Raw genomic sequence first — 18,653 nt, 5'->3', positions numbered from 1 at the left:
CAGTAGGATGCCGGCGTGTTTCCAGGAGTCAAGTTAAGTAGCGGCAGAGATGGTTGAATTGAGAATTGATGTAATTGTTGTACAGATTTGGGGGGGGTAGGGAGACATTTGCAAAGAAGTAGTCCAGGAACTGATCCGTGGGGCTCCTAAATAGATGTTGCGTATGGTGGTATGGTGTTAGCGGTTTCCATTGTGGTGATGGGTGACCAGCAGGTCAGTGCAGTTTCCAGGAAGTTTTTGTCGTCAGAGTGGATGACTTTGAAGGTGGAGAGGTCTGACTGTGGGGCGAAGTTGTTAGAGATGGTGTAAATTTTGTTTCTCAAGTAGTGGGAGAGTTTTGTGCAGAGTTCCTAGGATGGGATGATGGTTTTGGAGCAGGCAGGTGGGCTGGGATTTCTTTCACAATGTTGAAGATTTCTTTGGAGGTGGTGGAGCTGCTTGAGATCCTTTCAGTGAGGGCTTGACACCTATTGGCTTTGAGACACTTGTAGTAGATCCAGAGAGCTGGCTTATAGGAGTCTCTGTCAGTGTTGTTGTGGGAGTGGTGTCACTGTAGTTGTAGCACACTTTGTGCGCTGGAGGTCATTGGTATATCAGCTTACTTGTGACTTGGACTGGTGCTTTAGAGCAGTGTGGGAATCACACACAAGGTGGGAATGGGAATCCGCAGGAGTTGAGTAATTTGTTGAAGTTTGTGATGAAGCATGCTAGGTTGCGGTGGTAGGGGTGGGTGTTGAGACAGGAGCTCTGAGACACAGATGGGGTGTGGGCGGTTCTGGGCTAGTTGGGCATATGGGGACAGAAACGAATGAGGAAGTGGTCCATCCAGGTGAGTGGTGTGTGTTCGTCTACTGTGATGTCTAGAAAGTTGGTGAAGATGGTATCGAGGAGGTTTACAGCCACATGTGTCGGATCATTCACTCGTATGCTGAAATATTCCAGGAGATTGGTGGAGTTGGAAACGGTGTGGTCCTTTAGGTGAAAGTTCAGGTTGCCTAGTAGAATGAAGGAGTTGGATGCGTGGGTCAGAGGGTCAATAAGCAAGAGTGTACCTGAAATTGTGTTGGGGGCGGCGAGGGGGTTTTAAAATATTGCTCCTCCCAGCGGTGTGATGCCAGAGGTGCCGATTTTAAAGGCCATGTGTTCTAGCTGGTCGCTGGTGCTGACCTCCAGACCATGGAAGGAAGGAATTTATCAGACATTGTCCTATAGAATAGGCAAACATTAAAGTGGTCGCTGGTGTGAGCTGAGGTAGTGGTGCAGTTGAGGTTCTTTCAGTAGATGATAGTGAGCCTCCTCCAGGTTGTTGGATTTGTCTTGTTTTGAGTGAGGTGGGGAAATATCTGCTGCTAAGTCCAGAGCTGAAGCTGGGGGTTCGGTAATAAATAGGAAATACAGGAAAAGATCATGCAGGGGATCCTATACTTCATGGCTTATTTGTTGAGGAGTAAGCAGGTGAGGCAGATGATGGTGGGGTGTGTGTAGCTGTGAAGTGGTGGAGGGCTGGTGCAGTTGTGTGCACTGTGTATTTGTAGGAAGCTGGCCTTATGTGTGATGGGTACCTATGGTACTTACACCTTATACCAGGTCCAGGTATTCTCTCTTAGTGAAGTGTAGGCAGTGTCTAGAAGCCAGGCTGTCTAGAGGTAGCTGTGGATGAGCAGCAAAGGCTTATCTAGGAAACATGCAAAGCTCATGCAATACCACTGTAGTCACACAGCATTTACACACATGAAAGAAAACGCTCAGTTGTACAAACATAAAGGTGCTTTAATTTTGGCCCAAATCACCACAGAATACTAGACCGGTGACTCCTTAGGAGGTAAGTAATACACTAAATATATACACTAGTTATCAGAAACAGGCATAGAAAATGTCAGAAAACAGTGCAAACAGTAATAACCAATAGTCACCCCAGGGGGAACACAAACTATATACAAAAAAATGGAATGTGAACAAGATACCCCCACCTAGGTAAGTAAGATGTGTAGAGGGGAGCTGGGAGTACTAGAAAGCCACAGAGGCAAGTAACACAGTATCTCCCCCCCCCCCCCCCCCCCCCCCAAAATCTCCACCCACCTGCGCGAACGGGAATGCAGAAGTAAAATACTGGATTTTCTCCAAAACACCCAAAAGGAGGGCCTACCATAGGGGTGATTTATAGTGATCTCGTGTAGTGACTTGTAGTGAAAACGGGTGCATGCACCCGTTTCATGCAGGCTGCAATGGCAGGCCTGTAGAACCCTTTGCAGGGCCTCCCTATGGGTGGCAGAATAACTGCTACAGCCCCATAGGGATCCCCTAGAATCCCAGTGCCCTGGGTACCTAGGTACCATATACTAGGGACTTACATGGGGGAACCAGTATGCCAATTGTGGGAAGAAAAAGGTACAATTTAGAGGAGAGAGCAAAATAACTGGGGTCCTGGTTAGCAGGAACCCAGTAGACACAGTTAAACATACTGACAACAGGCAGGAAATGGGGTCACCATGCCAAGAAAGAGGGTACTTTCCTACAGTATTGACGTGGGGGATGATGGTTAGCAGTGGTCTGGGTGGGGCAGGAGAATTCACTTTGTCTGTTTGGGGATACCTGGCTGCAGAGTGGCGACAGCCACCCAGAGTTGAGGACATAAAGGGTTTCACCGAGTAGCATCTTGGCTGTGGTGGCTGGTTGGTGGACTAGGGTTCCTGGCACTGGGCACAGATGGACTTGTGTTGGGGACACCAGTGGCACATCTGCCCTGCGTCTGCCATTAAGACGGCTTTGGGGAAAGGAAGGAGAGGGTGGTGGGTGGCACTATCAGCCCTAGAGCAGAGAAGGAGGAATGGGATATGCACCCGGAGAAGGGGCTGACAAATGAGGAGAACTGAACAGAAGAGAGAAAAAAGGGGCAAGAGATTGAATGACACAAAAGGAGGGACTGTAGGAGACAGAAAAAGAGAGGCATGAGGCAAACAGGTGCAAAGAGAGCTGGTGAGCATAAAAATTCAGCAGACAACGAAGAACAGTAAAGGGGGAGAGACATGAGGTACAAGAAAGAGTCAGTGAGAGGCAAGACGAGAGAAAAAGTAAGAGAAGAAACCTAGCCACAAAGAGAAGGATAGTAAATGAAAAAGAAGCATGAACTAAGAGGCAGCAGGGTTCAAAGTGATGCACACAAGGGAGGCAGCCAGGGGTTGGGCAGAAACTTTGCAGGTCTGAAAAGGTCAGGAGTCTTGGTTAAATGACCGAGACAGGAGTGTGGGAGGCTCAAGAGTACAACTCAAGGAGAAGGATCGGGCGCCAGACAACCTCTTTCTGTTCTGCATCTGCTGTGATAATCATTCTGCCTCTGTTGGAGCCGCAGCTGCCTTTTGGCCAGGCAGGGCTGAATCTACTGTGATCATCACATTGGCCCACACTGGGCAGCAACGGCCTTTCGGCGGGTCATATTTTGTGTTAAACGGATCCAAAGTGATGTTCTCTAAAGAGCGCCCGCACAATGCAGGTCACATTTCTGTTTGTACTTATTTGTGAACAACCACTGTTGACATTGTGCTATGCATGAAAAAGTAAAGTGGATGTTGAGGACCATGGTATGCAAGGAGTCAAGGTCTTCCTTCATCACACCAAGGTGTGAATCAGGGATATGTCCAAGATCATTTCCACCTATGGTAAAATAATTACAGTAGGGTGACGATAAATAGACATATCCTTTAGCATACCCCAATGATCTTCATTTTGTACCACACACTTTAAGGCCCATTTACCTTCATACTAGGGCAGTTCTCTTTATTTTCACAAACTTAATTCTCTGACCAGTACGCCCAGCTGTCTACCGCAAATCAGATTTCGGGAGCACTGTGTGAAGCCATCTTCAATCTTAAACAGTAGTGACTTGTTCTAAAAAGATAGGATGCATTCAAACGCTCCCAAATACAGCAACACTAATGTACTTGTAGCAACGTGGACAAGCATTAGAGTTCACAGTACCAATCCATCAACAGGTTCGTTAAGGCTAGTGTTTTTGAATTGTGTAACTTGTACAATTTAATCAATCAATCAATCTTTTGGAGAGCGCAACACTATTATCCCTAGGGGTATCTGGGCGCTGAGGTTGCTACACCTGAGTCGAACAGCCAGGCTTTCTGTAGTCTGCCTGGGAGGGTACCGTTCGGAGGTGGAGGGAGAGGTAATTTCAGGCTTTGGTGACTGTAGGAAGGTGGCTCTGTACATACTATACCAAAATGAAGTATAGTGTTCACAGAGTCCAGTGGCTCCCCAGAGGCTTTACAGAGGCTTAAGTAGATAATACTAATGCTCTCTTATGGTTTTATGGTCGAGCAGTTAGACTCATCAGAGGGTAGTGCAAAGCATTTGTTGTACACACACAGTCAGGACATGAGGCACACACTCAATGACCAACTCCAGGCCAATGGTTTATATAATAAAACATATATTGTGTTACGTTATTTCTAGAACCAAAAGAATCTTTGTTGCAGGTAAGTTTCAAGAATGTATCACTTTCAAATATCAAATGCACTTTGTTTAGAGTTCACAATCAAAATAGTTTTCAGGTAAGTAATACTTTTCAATTTCAAAAGTGGACACTGTGCAATTTCTCTTAAAAAGCAATCCAGTCCTGGAGGAAGAAAAGCACTAACACAGCTTGCAGGTAAGTACTGGACTGACGATTCAAGTCTTCGGAGATTACGATGTCCACAGGTCAAGGTTCAAGTTGATCCCAAGAGTGCACCACCAACAACACAGGGCCAGTCAGGTGTCGAGGTCAAAGTTTGTGTTGGGCATTCAGTGGAATCCTATAGAGACTAGGGGCACTTAGAAAGAAACAGCTTGCAGTTAAGTACCTGCAACTTCAGGGCAAAGACCTTGGGCGGGGTTTAGATCGGCATCAGGGGGCCACTGGTCAGCACCAAACGCACACCCTTGGCGGCACAGGGGGGACGGTTGCAGGGCGCAAACACAGCATAGGGCGCCCAATGTTTTTCGATGGGGGATCCCTGCTGGTCACAAAGATGCTACAGGCTTGGTCCAGGGAGTTAGCTGAAGAAAACCAACAACTGGGCAGGTAAGTAGGGACCTCACTGGACATCGCTGGACTGTCAGTTGGGTTACCCCAGGCCTGGGGGCTGCGGGTCAAGGGTATCTAGGTTTTGGGAAATCTTCACTGGGGATGGGCGCGGTCGGGGTCCTCTGGATTTAGGCTGCAGGCATCGTCATGTTTGGCAGGAGGGGTCAACCCAGGGTGGACTCGAGGTCGGAATTGCCTGGGGGCCTCTTCTGGTCTGGTGGGCCACCTGGACATGGGCGTCCGGTGCAGAGTGAACAGGGCTTACAGATCCGGGGTAGTTCTGGATTCCTTCTTGTAAGTTTTTGGACTGGGCCGCTGCCCTTTGGAGTTCTTGGTCCTCTGATGGGAGACAGTCCTCTTGGGGTCTGTAGAGGTCGCTGGCCCTGCAGGATTCATCGCCTTTTTGTAGCAGGAGTCATGAAGCTGCAGACAGGTCGGTAATCATTTGTCATCTGGTGTCTTCATTGCTGGGGTTGGCTCTTCAGTCCTTTTTCTTCTTCTTGAGGTTGTCAGGAATCTGAAGCGCAAGGTTCAGGGGTGCCCCTAAATACTTTATTTAGGAGCATTATAGGGGTCAGAGGTCAGTAGCCACTGGCTACTGTCCTTCAATGTGGCTACACCCTTCCTATGCCCACTTCCTTTTGGGAGGGGAGGGGGGGGGCACGTTCCTATCCTTATTGGCTATCCTCCTCCAAAGCAAGATGGAGGATTCTGCAAGAAGCAGGGTCACTTCAGCTCTGGACACCCTAGGGGTGGTCCCAGTTGAAGTGGTCACTCCTCCTTGTTTTTTGTAATTTTTCTGCCGGACCTGCCACCCAAAGTGAGGCTTGGTCTGGGGGGCAGGTATCTCCACTAGCTGGAGTGCCCTGGGGCAGTGTAATGGGGGCCTGAGCCCTTGAGGCTTAAGTGTTGAGCACACTTTGTTCCTAACCCTAGAGAGCATAAAGGCTCTCCCCATTGGGTCAGAAACTTTTCAGTTAGTTTCAAACTTACACAGACTAGTTAGCCTTACACTAAAGGGCTCGGTAAAATACAAGGGGCATCTATAAGTTGCCCTTGTGTGCGTGTTTCAATAAATCAAACACTGGCATCCGTGTACGTTTATTGAGTTGAGAAGTTTGATACCAAACTTCCCAGTCTTCATTAAGGTCATCCTGGAGTAATGACAAACTCCCAGCCCATATATTCTCTTTGGCTACAATGCACTTACAGGGTCTAAGAATGGACTTAGACAATGTATCGGCATATTGCTCATGCAGTTATGCCTTCACCTGTGGTGTAGTGCACCGTGCCTTAGGGCTGTAAGACCTGCTAAAGGGGTTCCTTACTTATGCCACAGGCAGTGGTTTGTGGGCATGGCATCCAGAGATGGGTGGCATGTCGACTTTACCTTTGTCTCCCCACCAGCACACACAAGCTGCAAAAGCAGTGTGCATGTGCTTGGTGAGGGGTCCCTTAAGGTGGCACAAATCATGCTGCAGCCCTTAGGGACCCTCCCTGGTCACAAAGCCCTTGCTACCACTGGTACCTTTTACAAGAGACTTGGTTATGTGTCAAGGGTGTGCAATTGTGGAGGCAAAGGTACAGTTTTAGGGAAAGAACAGAGGTGATTGGGCCTGGTTAGCAGGATCCCAGTTCACACTCAGTCAAGTTAGCATTAGATATCAGGCAAAAAGTATCCGTGTTTAGTGTGGTGGAGGGGTGGTGTAGTCATGCCAAATGGGGCACTTTCCTACAGCAGCCATGTAGGAGAATGTGCGGCCCCGCTGTAGGTGTGGTGGTTGTGGGGGACATGTGCGAGTGAAGTGGAGCGCAGGAGTCTCAGTGGAAGATGAAAGTTCAGCTGTTGGTTGATGTAGGATTGTAGAAGTTTGTGGAGGGCTTTGTAGGCGTGTGTGAGCGTCTTGAACTGGCATTTTTTCTGGACAGGTAACCAGTGGAGTTTTCTTAGGTGCGGAGTGATTTGGGTCCACTTGGGGAGGTCGAGGATGAGTCTGGCTGCTGCGTTCTATATTGTCTGTAGTTTTCTGAGAAGCCAGGAGAAGATACCAGTGTAGAGTGCGCTGCTGTACTCAAGGGGGCAGGTGATGAGGGCTTTTGCAACGCTGTCTCTGGTGTTTACTGGGATCAAACTGAAGATCTTTCAGAGCATGTTGAGGGTATGGAAACAGGAGGCGGAAACTGCGTTGGCTTGTTTCATGGTCATTTGGCTGTCCCGGATTATGCTGCAGTTGCGAGTGTGGTCAGTCGGTGTGGGTCCGAGTTCTTCTTCTGGCCACCAGCTGTGGTTCCAGAGGAGTGTTCTTTCCAAAGATCAGTACCTTGGTGTTGTCTAAGTTTAATTTTAGGCAGCTGACTCTCATCCATTCAGGTACGTTGTGGAAGTTGGTTTTGGTGTTAGAGGGGTCTTTGGTGAGAGAGACAATGAGCTGAGTGAGCAAGAGGACGAGCTGAGTGTTGTAGGCATAGGAGATGAATTTGAGTCCATAGAATCTGATGATGTTCACGAGGGGGCTAATATAGATGTTGAACAATGTGGGGCTCAGCGATGAGCCTTGTGACACACCGCATATGATGTTCTTGGGAGCAGAGGTGAAGGGAAGTGGGTGGATGCTCTGGGTACGACCTGAGAGGAATGATGTGATCTACTTGAGGGTGTGTTGCTGAATGTGGATGTTGTGGAGTCTGTTGATGATGATGTGGTGGGCAACGGTGTTGAATGCTGCAGGCAGGTTGAGGAAAATCAGAACCTCTGTTTCTCCTTGGTCGAAGAGAGTTCTGATGTCGTCTGTTGTGGCGATCAGCAAGGTCTCAGTGCTATGCTTAGCCCGGAAACCTGATAGTGATATGTCAAGTAGGTGGTTCCATGCTAGGTAGTCAGTGAGCTGTCGGTTGATGGCCTTCTCGAGTACTTTGGCTGGGTGTAAGGAAATGCCTCCTTGGCATGGTTTCCCCCTGACTTTTTGCCTTTGCTGATGCTATGTTTTGAATTGAAAGTGTGCTGAGGCCTGCTAACCAGGCCCCAGCACCAGTGTTCTTTCCCTAACCTGTACTTTTGTATCCACAATTGGCACACCCTGGCATCCAGGTAAGTCCCTTGTAACTGGTTCCCCTGGTACCAAGGGCCCTGATGCCAGGGAAGGTCTCTAAGGGCTGCAGCATAGCTTATGCCACCCTGGGGACTCCTCACTCAGCACAGACACACTGCTTGCCAGCTTGTGTGTGCTGGTGAGAACAAAACGAGTAAGTCGACATGGCACTCCCCTCAGGGTGCCATGCCAACCTCACACTGCCTATGCAGTATAGATAAGTCACCCCTCTAGCAGGCCTTACAGCCCTAAGGCAGGGTGCACTATACCATAGGTGAGGGCACCAGTGCATGAGCACTGTGCCCCTACAGTGTCTAAGCAAAACCTTAGACATTGTAAGTGCAGGGTAGCCATAAGAGTATATGGTCTGGGAATCGGTCAAACACGAACTCCACAGCACCATAATGGCTACACTGAAAACTGGGAAGTTTGGTATCAAACTTCTCAGCACAATAAATGCACACTGATGCCAGTGTACATTTTATTGTAAACTACACCCCAGAGGGCACCTTAGAGGTGCCCCCTGAAACCTTAACCAACTACCTGTGTAGGCTGACTGGTTCTAGCGGCCTGCCACACTCGAGACATGTTGCTGGCCCCATGGGGAGAGTGCCTTTGTCACTCTGAGGCCAGTAACAAAGCCTTCACTGGGTGGAGATGCTAACACCTCCCCCAGGCAGGAGCTGTAACACCTGGCGGTGAGCCTCAAAGGCTCACCCCCTTTGTTCCAGCACCGCAGGGCACTCCAGCTAGTGGAGTTGCCCGCCCCCTCCGGCCACGGCCCCACTTTTGGCGGCAAGGCCGGAGGAAATAATGAGAATAACAAGGAGGAGTCACTGGCCAGTCAGGACAGCCCCTAAGGTGTCCTGAGCTGAAGTGACTCTAACTTTTAGAAATCCTCCATCTTGCAGATGGAGGATTCCCCCAATAGGGATAGGATTGTGACCCCCTCCCCTTGGGAGGAGGCACAAAGAGGGTGTACCCACCCTCAGGGCTAGTAGCCATTGGCTACTAACCTGCCAGACCTAAACACGCCCTTAAATTTAGTATTTAAGGGCTCCCCTGAACCTAAGAATTTAGATTCCTGCAACTTACCGAAGAAGAAGACTGCTGAGCTGAAAACCCCTGCAGAAGAAGAAAGAAGACACCAACTGCTTTGGCCCCAGTCCTACCGGCCTGTCTCCTGCCTTCTAAAGAAACCTGCTCCAGCGACGCTTTCTCCAGGACCAGCGACCTCTGAATCCTCAGAGGACTGCCCTGCTTCAAGAAAGACTAGAAACTCCCGAGGACAGCGGCCCTGTTCCAAAAAGACTGCAACTTTGTTACAGAGGAGCAGATTTAAAGACCCCTGCAATCCCCGCAAGAAGCGTGAGACTTGCAACACTGCACCCGGCGACCCCGACTCGACTGGTGGAGAACCAACACCTCAGGGAGGACCATCCGGCGACTCAGAGACCGTGAGTAACCAAAGTGGTCCCCCCTGAGCCCCCACAGCGACGCCTGCAGAGGGAATCCCGAGGCTCCCCCTGACCGCGACTGCCTGACTCGAAAATCCCGACGGATGGAAAAGACCCTGCACCCGCAGCCCCCAGCACCTGAAGAATCAGAACTCCAGTGCAGGAGTGACCCCCAGGAGGCCCTCTCCCTTGCCCAGGTGGTGGCTACCCCCTTGCTTGCCTGCACCGCTGAAGAGACCCCTTGGTCTCCCATTGACTCCTTTTGGAAACCCGACGCTTGTTTCTACACTGCACCCGGCCGCCCCTGCGCTGCTGAGGGTGTACTTTTTGTGTGGACTTGTGTCCCCCCCGGTGCCCTACAAAACCCCCCTGGTCTGCCCTCCGAAGACGTGGGTACTTACCTGCTGGCAGACCGGAACCGGGGCACCCCCTTCTCTCCATTGAAGCCTATGCGTTTTGGGCACCACTTTGAACTCTGCACCTGACCGGCCCTGAGCTGCTGGTGTGGTGACTTTGGGGTTGCTCTGAACCCCCAACGGTGGGCTACCTTGGACCCCAATCTTAACCCCGTAGGTGGTTTACTTACCTACAAAACCTAACAATACTTTACCTCCCCCAGGAACTGTGAAAATTGCACTGTGTCCACTTTTAAAACAGCTATATGTGTTTTATGTGAAAGGTATATATGCTACTGTAATTATTCAAAGTTCCTAAAGTACTTACCTGCAATACCTTTCAAATGAGATATTACATGTAGAATTTGAACCTGTGGTTCTTAAAATAAACTAGAAAATATATTTTTCTATAACAAAACCTATTGGCTGGATTTGTCTCTGAGTGTGTGTTCCTCATTTATTGCCTGTGTGTATGTACAACAAATGCTTAACACTACTCCTTTGATAAGCCTACTGCTCGACCACACTACCACAAAATAGAGCATTAGTATTATCTCTTTTTGCCACTATCTTACCTCTAAGGGGAACCTTTACTATTCCTATACCTATTCCTTACTTTGAAATAGTGCATACAGAGCCAACTTCCTACACTGGGTATGTGATCAGGGAGATTGGCCGATAGCTCTTGAGGTTGCTGGGGTTGGCTGAGGGCCTCTTTAGGAAGAGTCTGATGTCTGCGTGCGTCCATCCATCTGGGAATGGTGCTGTGGAGATGGAATCATTGAGGAGGTTAGTTAGGTCAGTTCTGATTATGCTGGATCCTAGGTTGAAGAGATAGTGGGGCGCAGAGGTCAGTGGGTGCCCCGAAACAGATTGAGGACATGATGGTGTGGTGGTCTGGACGTCAAGTGGGAACAAGTTGTTGCGGTTCAGCAAAGTGGGTTGGTGGTTGAAGTTGTTGTAGATGTTGACAATCTTGCGGTGGAAGTAGTCGGATAGTGAGTCGCAGAGTTGTTGGGAGGGGTGTGCTGTGTTTTCTGTGGCCATTGGGTTGGAGAATCCTTGCTGATCTTGAGTTCCTTGGTGTAGTTAGTTGCGGCGTCAATGCAGGCTGTGATGGGTGTTCTTTTGACCTCCTTGGTGCGCCGGTGGTAGTCGTTGAGTGACGACGTCTTGTATGCAGGTCGGTCTGCAGGGTACTTGGCGATGCGCCATTGCTGCTCGAGTAGAAGACAGTTACGTTTGGTGGTTCTGAGCTCGTCTTGATCTTCTGTTGACTTTTGCCGGTTCCAGAGGGGCTAATTTGACAGCGCATTTGGTGATCCAGGTGGAGAAATTTTGGACAGCCTGGTTGAGGTTGGTTGATGTGTCGGCGGTGTGGTTCTAAGAACCTGCCTTCATTGGTTCTTGGTTACGTTTTCCTCCATTGCAGTGGGTGGTGCTACAGTGGTTGGTGATAATGTACTGGGTCTTGAAGATGGTGAAGTAGATGATTGAGTTGTCCTTTCAGGAGAGCTCCGTTGTGTGGGTGAATTTGATTCTGTCCTTGGAGGAGAAAATGGTGTCAAAGGTGTGTCCGGTTGGGTGGGTGGGTTTGGAGACTAATTGGGTGAGTCCAATGTTGTTAAGGTTCTCCAGTAGGGTTGTGGAGTTGGCATCTTTGGGGTTCTCGATATGGAAGTTGAGGTCGCTGAGCAGCATGTAATGGAGGGTGGGGGGGGGGGTAAGATTGCTGATGGCGCACAGAAAGCTAGACGGGATCCTGCATCTGTATGCAAGGGTACCTCTTATGTTTGTCTTGGCGTCGATGTGTAGAAGGAAGTTAAGGTGCTCCATGACAGGCGTTGCTCGTCGTTCATGGCAGAGCAATGGATGGTTTCCTTGAATATTATGGGAATTCCTCTGCCATGCTTGTAGTGGTAGTCCCGCTGTATCATATTTTATCCGTGTGGGGTGGGGGTAGTGATGTCTGGGTTGGAAGTGGGGTTGGGCAAAGTTTCAGTGATGAATGCAACATCTATGGCGATAGTAGTGATGGTGTCCCAGATGTTCGTGGCGTGTTTGCTGAGGGAGCGGGCGTTAAGCAGGATGCAGTGTAGCGGTTCTGGGTTGGTGGTGGTCTTCTGTGAGGTGGTGGTGTTGGGTCCTGTGTCAGTAAGTGGTCCTAAAAGGCAGGCAAAGCGACAGTGGTGGCAGGCGAACAGTCCGGCGGTGCACGGGAGGACATGCAGCAGCTGGAATCGTGGCATCCGGTGTTGAGTACCAGGCGCTCGTTCGTGGCAGATGGTGGGAGGACCAGGGGTCCTGGCACTGGGTGCAGTCAAGGCGCAGACGAGCTTGCTTTTGGGGCGTCTTTGGCAGCGACCCTCATTAAGTAGGGCCTGGAGTGGGAGGGGTGCGGGTAGTGTGGAAAAAAAGGCAGGACATGGTGGGGCCTGAAAAAAGAGCAGGAAGAGCGAGGGGAAGCTGCTGGGCGTGAATAGGGCAGCAAGCTTCAGGGAAGTAGCAGAGGCAGCAGAACAGCTGGACAAGGCAGGAGCAGCAAGCTGTAGGCACTGTACTGCAAGCACTTTGGAGCGCTTTGCCGTAAGTTCAGGGAGAGGTGGGGGGACCAATTCGTACAAGTGATCTCTTGCATCACTTTTGACCATTGGAAATAAGTGCCCAATAAAGAAATCCTAAAGTGTATGATCATATTTTTTATAATATTGATTTCAACAAATTACTTTTTTGGTTTAGTTTGCTGTACACATGTAACATAAACCAGCGAATAAACATTTTCTAAAAAAAATTGGATTAAATGTGCAACTTAAAGCAAAAAAATAAGGTTAACATATGTAAATCTAAAGTAGACATTGTTCACCGAGCATTACACCAATAAAGCTTTCTTTCTTTGTAAACAGCTAAAAATAATTATGTTCCCTTTATATTGAAAACAGGGATTGCAAGGAAAATAAAGCAATATTTACCGTTATAGCCAGTTGATATTGGAAACAGTGCCCGGCACCATTAAATGCCAGCTTCACTAACTTTGAGGAACTGCAGTCTTTTAGAAAATGTGCATTTGTATTAAAAACCGATTCCAAACAGAATATCGGAGATTTAGCTAATCTTTTTTTTTGGAACCTGGCTGTGCCTAGTTTCACGGGGGACATTAAACAAACTGAGCGAAGATACTTTTTCTGTCTCTCTGACCTACTAGTGGTAGTTAGATTCCGATGGCTTTGCAGCGCTACATAAGTGCCATTATATTACACATGAAATTGGGTTGTCACATCCGCCTAGTTAAAAAAAAAAAAAAACATTATCCAGTTTATTAGCCTCCCATTTGTCCTTTAGCTTTCTACTGTATGCATTGTGCATGCCTTATTGTCATCTCTGTTTATAGATTACCCAGCACGTCAGTAGTTGTGCTTTGTCCACGTCATGCTGTGTTTATTATTTTGAAATAAATATATCTTTTGTTTTCTTTTTGTTTTCAGTAGAGCAATCAAAAGAAAGCAGTACAAGTAAGAAAGGGCCACACGCATCTGCTGAATATAAGGAAGTCTCACCTCTGAAGTCCACAACTGAGCTACATCAAACATTGCAAACAGACAAAACGCTTTTTAACTGTGCAGAGTGTCAACAGAGCTTTCCTGAAAAGGAGTCCCTTCAACTTCATATGGGTATTCACAGAGTGGTAAAGCTCTTTCCCTGCATCAAGTGTGAAAAAAGCTTTACTCTGAAGTCAAATCTTCAACGTCACATAAGGAGCCACAGAGAGGTGAAGCCCTTTCCATGCACTACATGTGACAAGGGCTTTACTCAACAGATTGATCTTCGTCGTCACCTGAAAATCCACACAGGAGTAAACCCCTTTCCCTGCACTGAGTGTGAGAAAAGTTTTACTCATCAATATGATTTGCAACGTCACATGAGAATCCACACAGGAGTGAAGCCTTTTCATTGCTCTGAGTGTGGGAAAAGCTTTACTCAGAAGGTACATCTTCAAGGTCACCTGCGAATTCATACAGGGGTAAAGCCATATCCTTGCTCCGAGTGTGAGAAGAGTTTTGCTCAGCATTGTGACCTGCAACGTCACAGGCGAATTCACACCGGGGTGAAGCCTTTTCACTGCACAGTGTGTGCGAGGAGCTTTACCCAAAAGACAACTCTCCAGGGCCACATGAAAACCCACACAAGAGGGAAGCCATTCTCTTGAAGTCAATGTAAGAAGAGATTTAATCACAATAATAAGCTTCAACAGCACGTGAGAATCTATGCGGGGATCAAACCTTTTTTCTGCAGTAAGTGTGCAAAGAGATTTACTCAAAAGTCACAACTTCTGCTGGACTTTAAATTTGCACAGGGACAGCTGAATCAGGAGGTCATGCAATTGTTGCATTAAGTCTGTGCTGAGATCATCTATGATGCGAGTCTATTTGCATAACATGAGAGAGCTGAAATACACAATTGTAATAGAATTGAGTAATAGTAGTGAATATACAATGGCCACATGACCAAAAATAAATGGTTGCCCATTCATATTCAAAACGGAACATATGGATAAGTTACTTACCTGTAAATCCTAGTTCTCTTCCAGGGGTATCCTCATCAAAGTCATAAACATTGAATATTCCCGCCCTTGTGCGGGGACCCCGGAGCATATATAAAATATATACACATTATACATGTGTAACAAACAGTCATGCAGGCTATCATGTTAAAAACAGGCTAAAATGCTTTATTTCTATGAAGTTTTTTTTTTTTTTTTTTTTTTTTAAATACTACAATAGAGCATAAATAAGTACCCAAGCTCCTAAAACTAGGCTTGGGGAAGTAAGCAGTAGCAAACTCTAGTGAAAAAATAGAGAAAACTGCATTGAAAAACAATGAAGCATTCTTAGCCAATAGGCTGCATGCAGGTTAACACAGGAGAACCATAAAAACTTTGGCACTGTGCCTTTAAGACCCTGAGCACCTCCAGTATCCCACCATGCCTCAGGGGTGAAGGAAAGGTGACAGTTGGTTCACAGTTAGGTCAGTTCTTTTTACGGTGACAATTTGTATAATTGAATCAAAATACTGTCTGTCCTGCACTTCCAGTAGACGTGTGTCCGGGGAGGAGGGTGGGTTGTTTATGACTTTGATGAGGATACCCCTGGAAGAGAACTAGGATTTACAGGTAAGTAACTTATCCTTCTCTTCCAGGGGATCCTCATCAATAGTCATAAACATTGAATAGATTAGCAAGCCCATCCCTAAACCCGGCGGACTGTCCGATAGAAGTGCAGGAATAGACATGACTTACGCAAATAAATTCCTTAGAGAGGCCTGCCCCACTTGGGCATCCGCTCTTGCATCTGAGTCTAAACAATAATGTCTTGTAAAAGTATGTACAGACTTCCATGTAGCAGCCTTACAAATCTCAGATATAGGAACATTGTTCAGGAGAGCAGCTGTAGCCGCTTTTCCCCTTGTGGAATGCGCTCTAGGCCGGGCTAGCAATTGTTTATTAGCTAGCTGGTAAGTATTAACAATACAAGAGACTATCCATCTTGATATTGTTCGCTTAGATGCTGCTTCTCCTGTCCTTAAATGACCATAGTTCACAAACAAGCGGTTAGAATTTCTAATCGATTTTGTCTTGTCCAGATAAAATTTCAGCACTCTTTTCAAGTCTAATGAGTGCAATGCTTTCTCAGCCGGAGTTTCCGGATTGGGAAAGAACGTCGGTAAAGTTATGGTCTGATTAATATGGAATTCTGACACCACCTTCGGAAGGAAAGATGGGTGAGTTCGCAGAACTACTCTATTGTCATGAAAAACCGTGTACGGTTCTTTTGCAGACAAGGCCTGGATCTCACTGACCCTCCTCGCTGAAGTAATGGCCACCAGAAAAGCCGTTTTCCACGTAAGGTGTTGTAAGGAAGCCTTATGGATAGGCTCGAAAGGAGGGCCCATAAGTTTTGCTAGGACTATGTTCAATTCCCACGGAGGAGAAGGCCTCCGAATTGGCGGAAAAACTTTCTTCAAACCTTCTAAGAAATCCTTGACTACAGGTTTCGTAAAGAAGGATTCCTGAGAAGGTGACTTGCGATAGGCAGTAATAGCCGACAAATGTACCTTAATAGATGATACCTGCAGACCGGAATTCGCTAGGTGAAGCAAATAGGACAGTATGACGTCCTCCTGCGCCCGTATGGGATTATGGCCTTGCTGACAGCACCATATGTAGAATCTCTTCCACTTAAAAGCGTAGGAACGCCGCGTGGAAGGCCGTTTGGACTCTTTCAAAATGTTCATGCACTCCTGCGAGAGTCCTAGGTGCCCATACTGCAGGAATTCAGGAGCCATGCTGTTAAGCTCAGAGAGGGTAGGTTGGGATGCAGAATCCTGCCCTCCATTCTGCTCAGAAGATCCGGTCTGCACGGCAACCTCCTGTGAGGTTTTTCCGACAGGTTGAGGAGATCCGTGTACCAGAATTGCCGAGGCCATTGTGGCGCTATAAGAATCATTCTGGTCCTGGATCCGTAAAGTTTGCTGATCACTGCCGGAATGAGGGGAATCGGAGGAAAAGCGTAAAGAAATGTCCCTGACCAGTCGATCAACAGGGCATTCCCTCGAGATCCTGGACGGTAGAACCTGGATGCGAAGTCTGGGCATTTCCTGTTTACATCGTCTGCGAAGAGGTCCAGTTGAGGCCGACCCCATTGCGCGAAGATGTATTCTGCGACTTCGTCGTGCAGGACCCAATCGTGAACGTCCTCCAGGTGTCTGCTTAGAAAGTCTGCTTCTACGTTCTGCTGACCTGGCAGGTGAACTGCTGTGATTGACATTCCTCTGGCCAGGAGCCAATGCCATATCGCTTGGGACTCTCGTGAAAGGGGTAGGGATCTCGTTCCCCCTTGTTTGTTCAAGTAATACATCGTGGTTGTATTGTCCGTCTGTATCAATAGAGTTTTCCCCTGAATTAGCGGTGTGAAAGACTTGAGAGCCAGATGGACCGCTCTGAGTTCTAGCAGATTGATGTGGTACTGCTTCTCCTTGTCTGACCACAGACCCTGCGCTTGAAAAGGACCCAGATGAGCCCCCCATCCCTGAAGAGACGCATCCGTTACCAGAGTGTCGGATGGAAGTACCTGGTGAAACGGAGCGCCCACTGACAGGTGAGGTCTGTGCATCCACCATCTCAATGACTGCAGTGCTACCTCCGGTAGCTGCATTGTGTCTTCCCAGCGACCTGTTCTTTGGCTCCAATTGGCCTCCAATGCCTCTTGGAGGGGTCTCATGTGGAGTCTGGCATTTGGGACAATAAAGATGCACGATGCCATGGAGCCCAGTAGTGATGTCACTTGACGTGCCGTAGGTGCGCTGGCTCTCAACAGGTCCTGGCACTTCATGTTTATTGAGGACAGTCGTTCCTCCGAAGGATACACTTTTTGTAGTTTTGTGTTTATGATAGCTCCTAGGTAGTGAAGACTCTGCGTTGGAGTCAAGGTTGACTTCTGGTAATTGACCTGAAGACCTAGAGCTTCGCAAACTCCTAGTACAATGTCCCGATGGCTTCTCGCCTGCTCCGGAGAAGAAGCCTTTAGTAGCCAGTCGTCTAGGTATGGATATATGTATATCCTTTGTCTTCGTAGATGCGCTGCCACCACTGCCATACATTTCGAGAAAACTCTTGGAGCAGATTTCAGGCCAAAGGGTAGAACCCTGAACTGGTAATGCTGTAACGCTACTCGAAAGCGCAGGAATTTTCGATGCTTTGGAGCTATTGGGATGTGGAAATACGCATCCTGCAGGTCGATGGAGCACATCCAGTCTCCCTGATGCAGTTGAGGGAAAATTTGATGAAGCGCTAGCATTCTGAACTTCTGTTTTCTTATGTATTTGTTCAGCAGTCTTAGATCCAGGATTGGCCTGAAAACTCCCTGTTGACCCTTCTTTGTTACTAGAAAGTAACGGGAGTAGACCCCCTTTCCTCTGTGGGCAGGTGGAACCCTTTCTATGGCATTCTTTCTTAGGAGGGCGAGAGCCTCCTTGCGTAGCAAGGTGAGATGAGCCGGATTGTGTTTGGTTGGTGGCAAGTGTGGTGGAGGCTGCTTGAAAAGAAGAGAATAGCCATGTTCGACAATATTGAGCACCCATTTGTCTCTTGTGATAGAGTGCCACTCGTGAAGATGAGCAATAATACTTCCCCCCACCGGAGTGGTGTACAGTGTTGAGGGAAGCGAGACTTCATTGTTTAGTGGGTGCTTTTGGAGTGGACTGTTGAGGTCTGCTTGACCCTCGCTCCCTTGTGTTTCTTCGCTGAAACAGAGGGCGCCCCTGTCGTTGCTGAGACCTTTGCGACCAATGAGGGGTTTGAACCCTCTGTTGGAAAGGGCGTCTATCGTACGGTCTGTACCTCCGCCTGAAATCTTTCCTTCTTTCGAGGCCTACCGCCTTCATGGTATCCACCTCGGTCTTCATGCGGGCCATCTCTTCGTCTGCATGGGCACCGAATAGAGAATTCCCGGCAAATGGGAGATTCAGGATACGTTGTTGTGCCTCCTGTTTCAAGCCAGTGAGCCTCAGCCAGGAAGATCTCCTCGCACAGATACCATGTGCGTACCCATGAGCCGCCAAATCCGCCCCATCCGCTGCCGCGCTG

General features: G+C 48.1%; 1 protein-coding gene across 3 annotated transcripts in view; it reads left to right on the top strand.

Annotated features, from left to right (window-relative positions):
- The window catches only part of LOC138248864 (zinc finger protein interacting with ribonucleoprotein K-like), a 123,895-nt gene extending 109,344 nt beyond the window's left edge, over positions 1-14,551 (top strand). For 2 of the 3 annotated variants that reach the window (XM_069202823.1, XM_069202821.1), the window contains one exon: positions 13,498-14,551. In XM_069202823.1, coding sequence (XP_069058924.1) covers positions 13,498-14,219 — 722 coding nt within the window. In that variant the 3' untranslated portion in view covers positions 14,220-14,551. The remainder of the gene's footprint in view (positions 1-13,497) is intronic. The other variant, XM_069202822.1, reaches the window with a different exon arrangement.
- Positions 14,552-18,653: the final 4,102 nt, after the last annotated feature.

The sequence above is a fragment of the Pleurodeles waltl genome, chromosome 8 (assembly GCF_031143425.1).
Source record: "Pleurodeles waltl isolate 20211129_DDA chromosome 8, aPleWal1.hap1.20221129, whole genome shotgun sequence".
Classification (NCBI taxonomy): domain Eukaryota; kingdom Metazoa; phylum Chordata; class Amphibia; order Caudata; family Salamandridae; genus Pleurodeles; species Pleurodeles waltl.
This window is presented reverse-complemented; position numbering and strand designations above follow the sequence as displayed.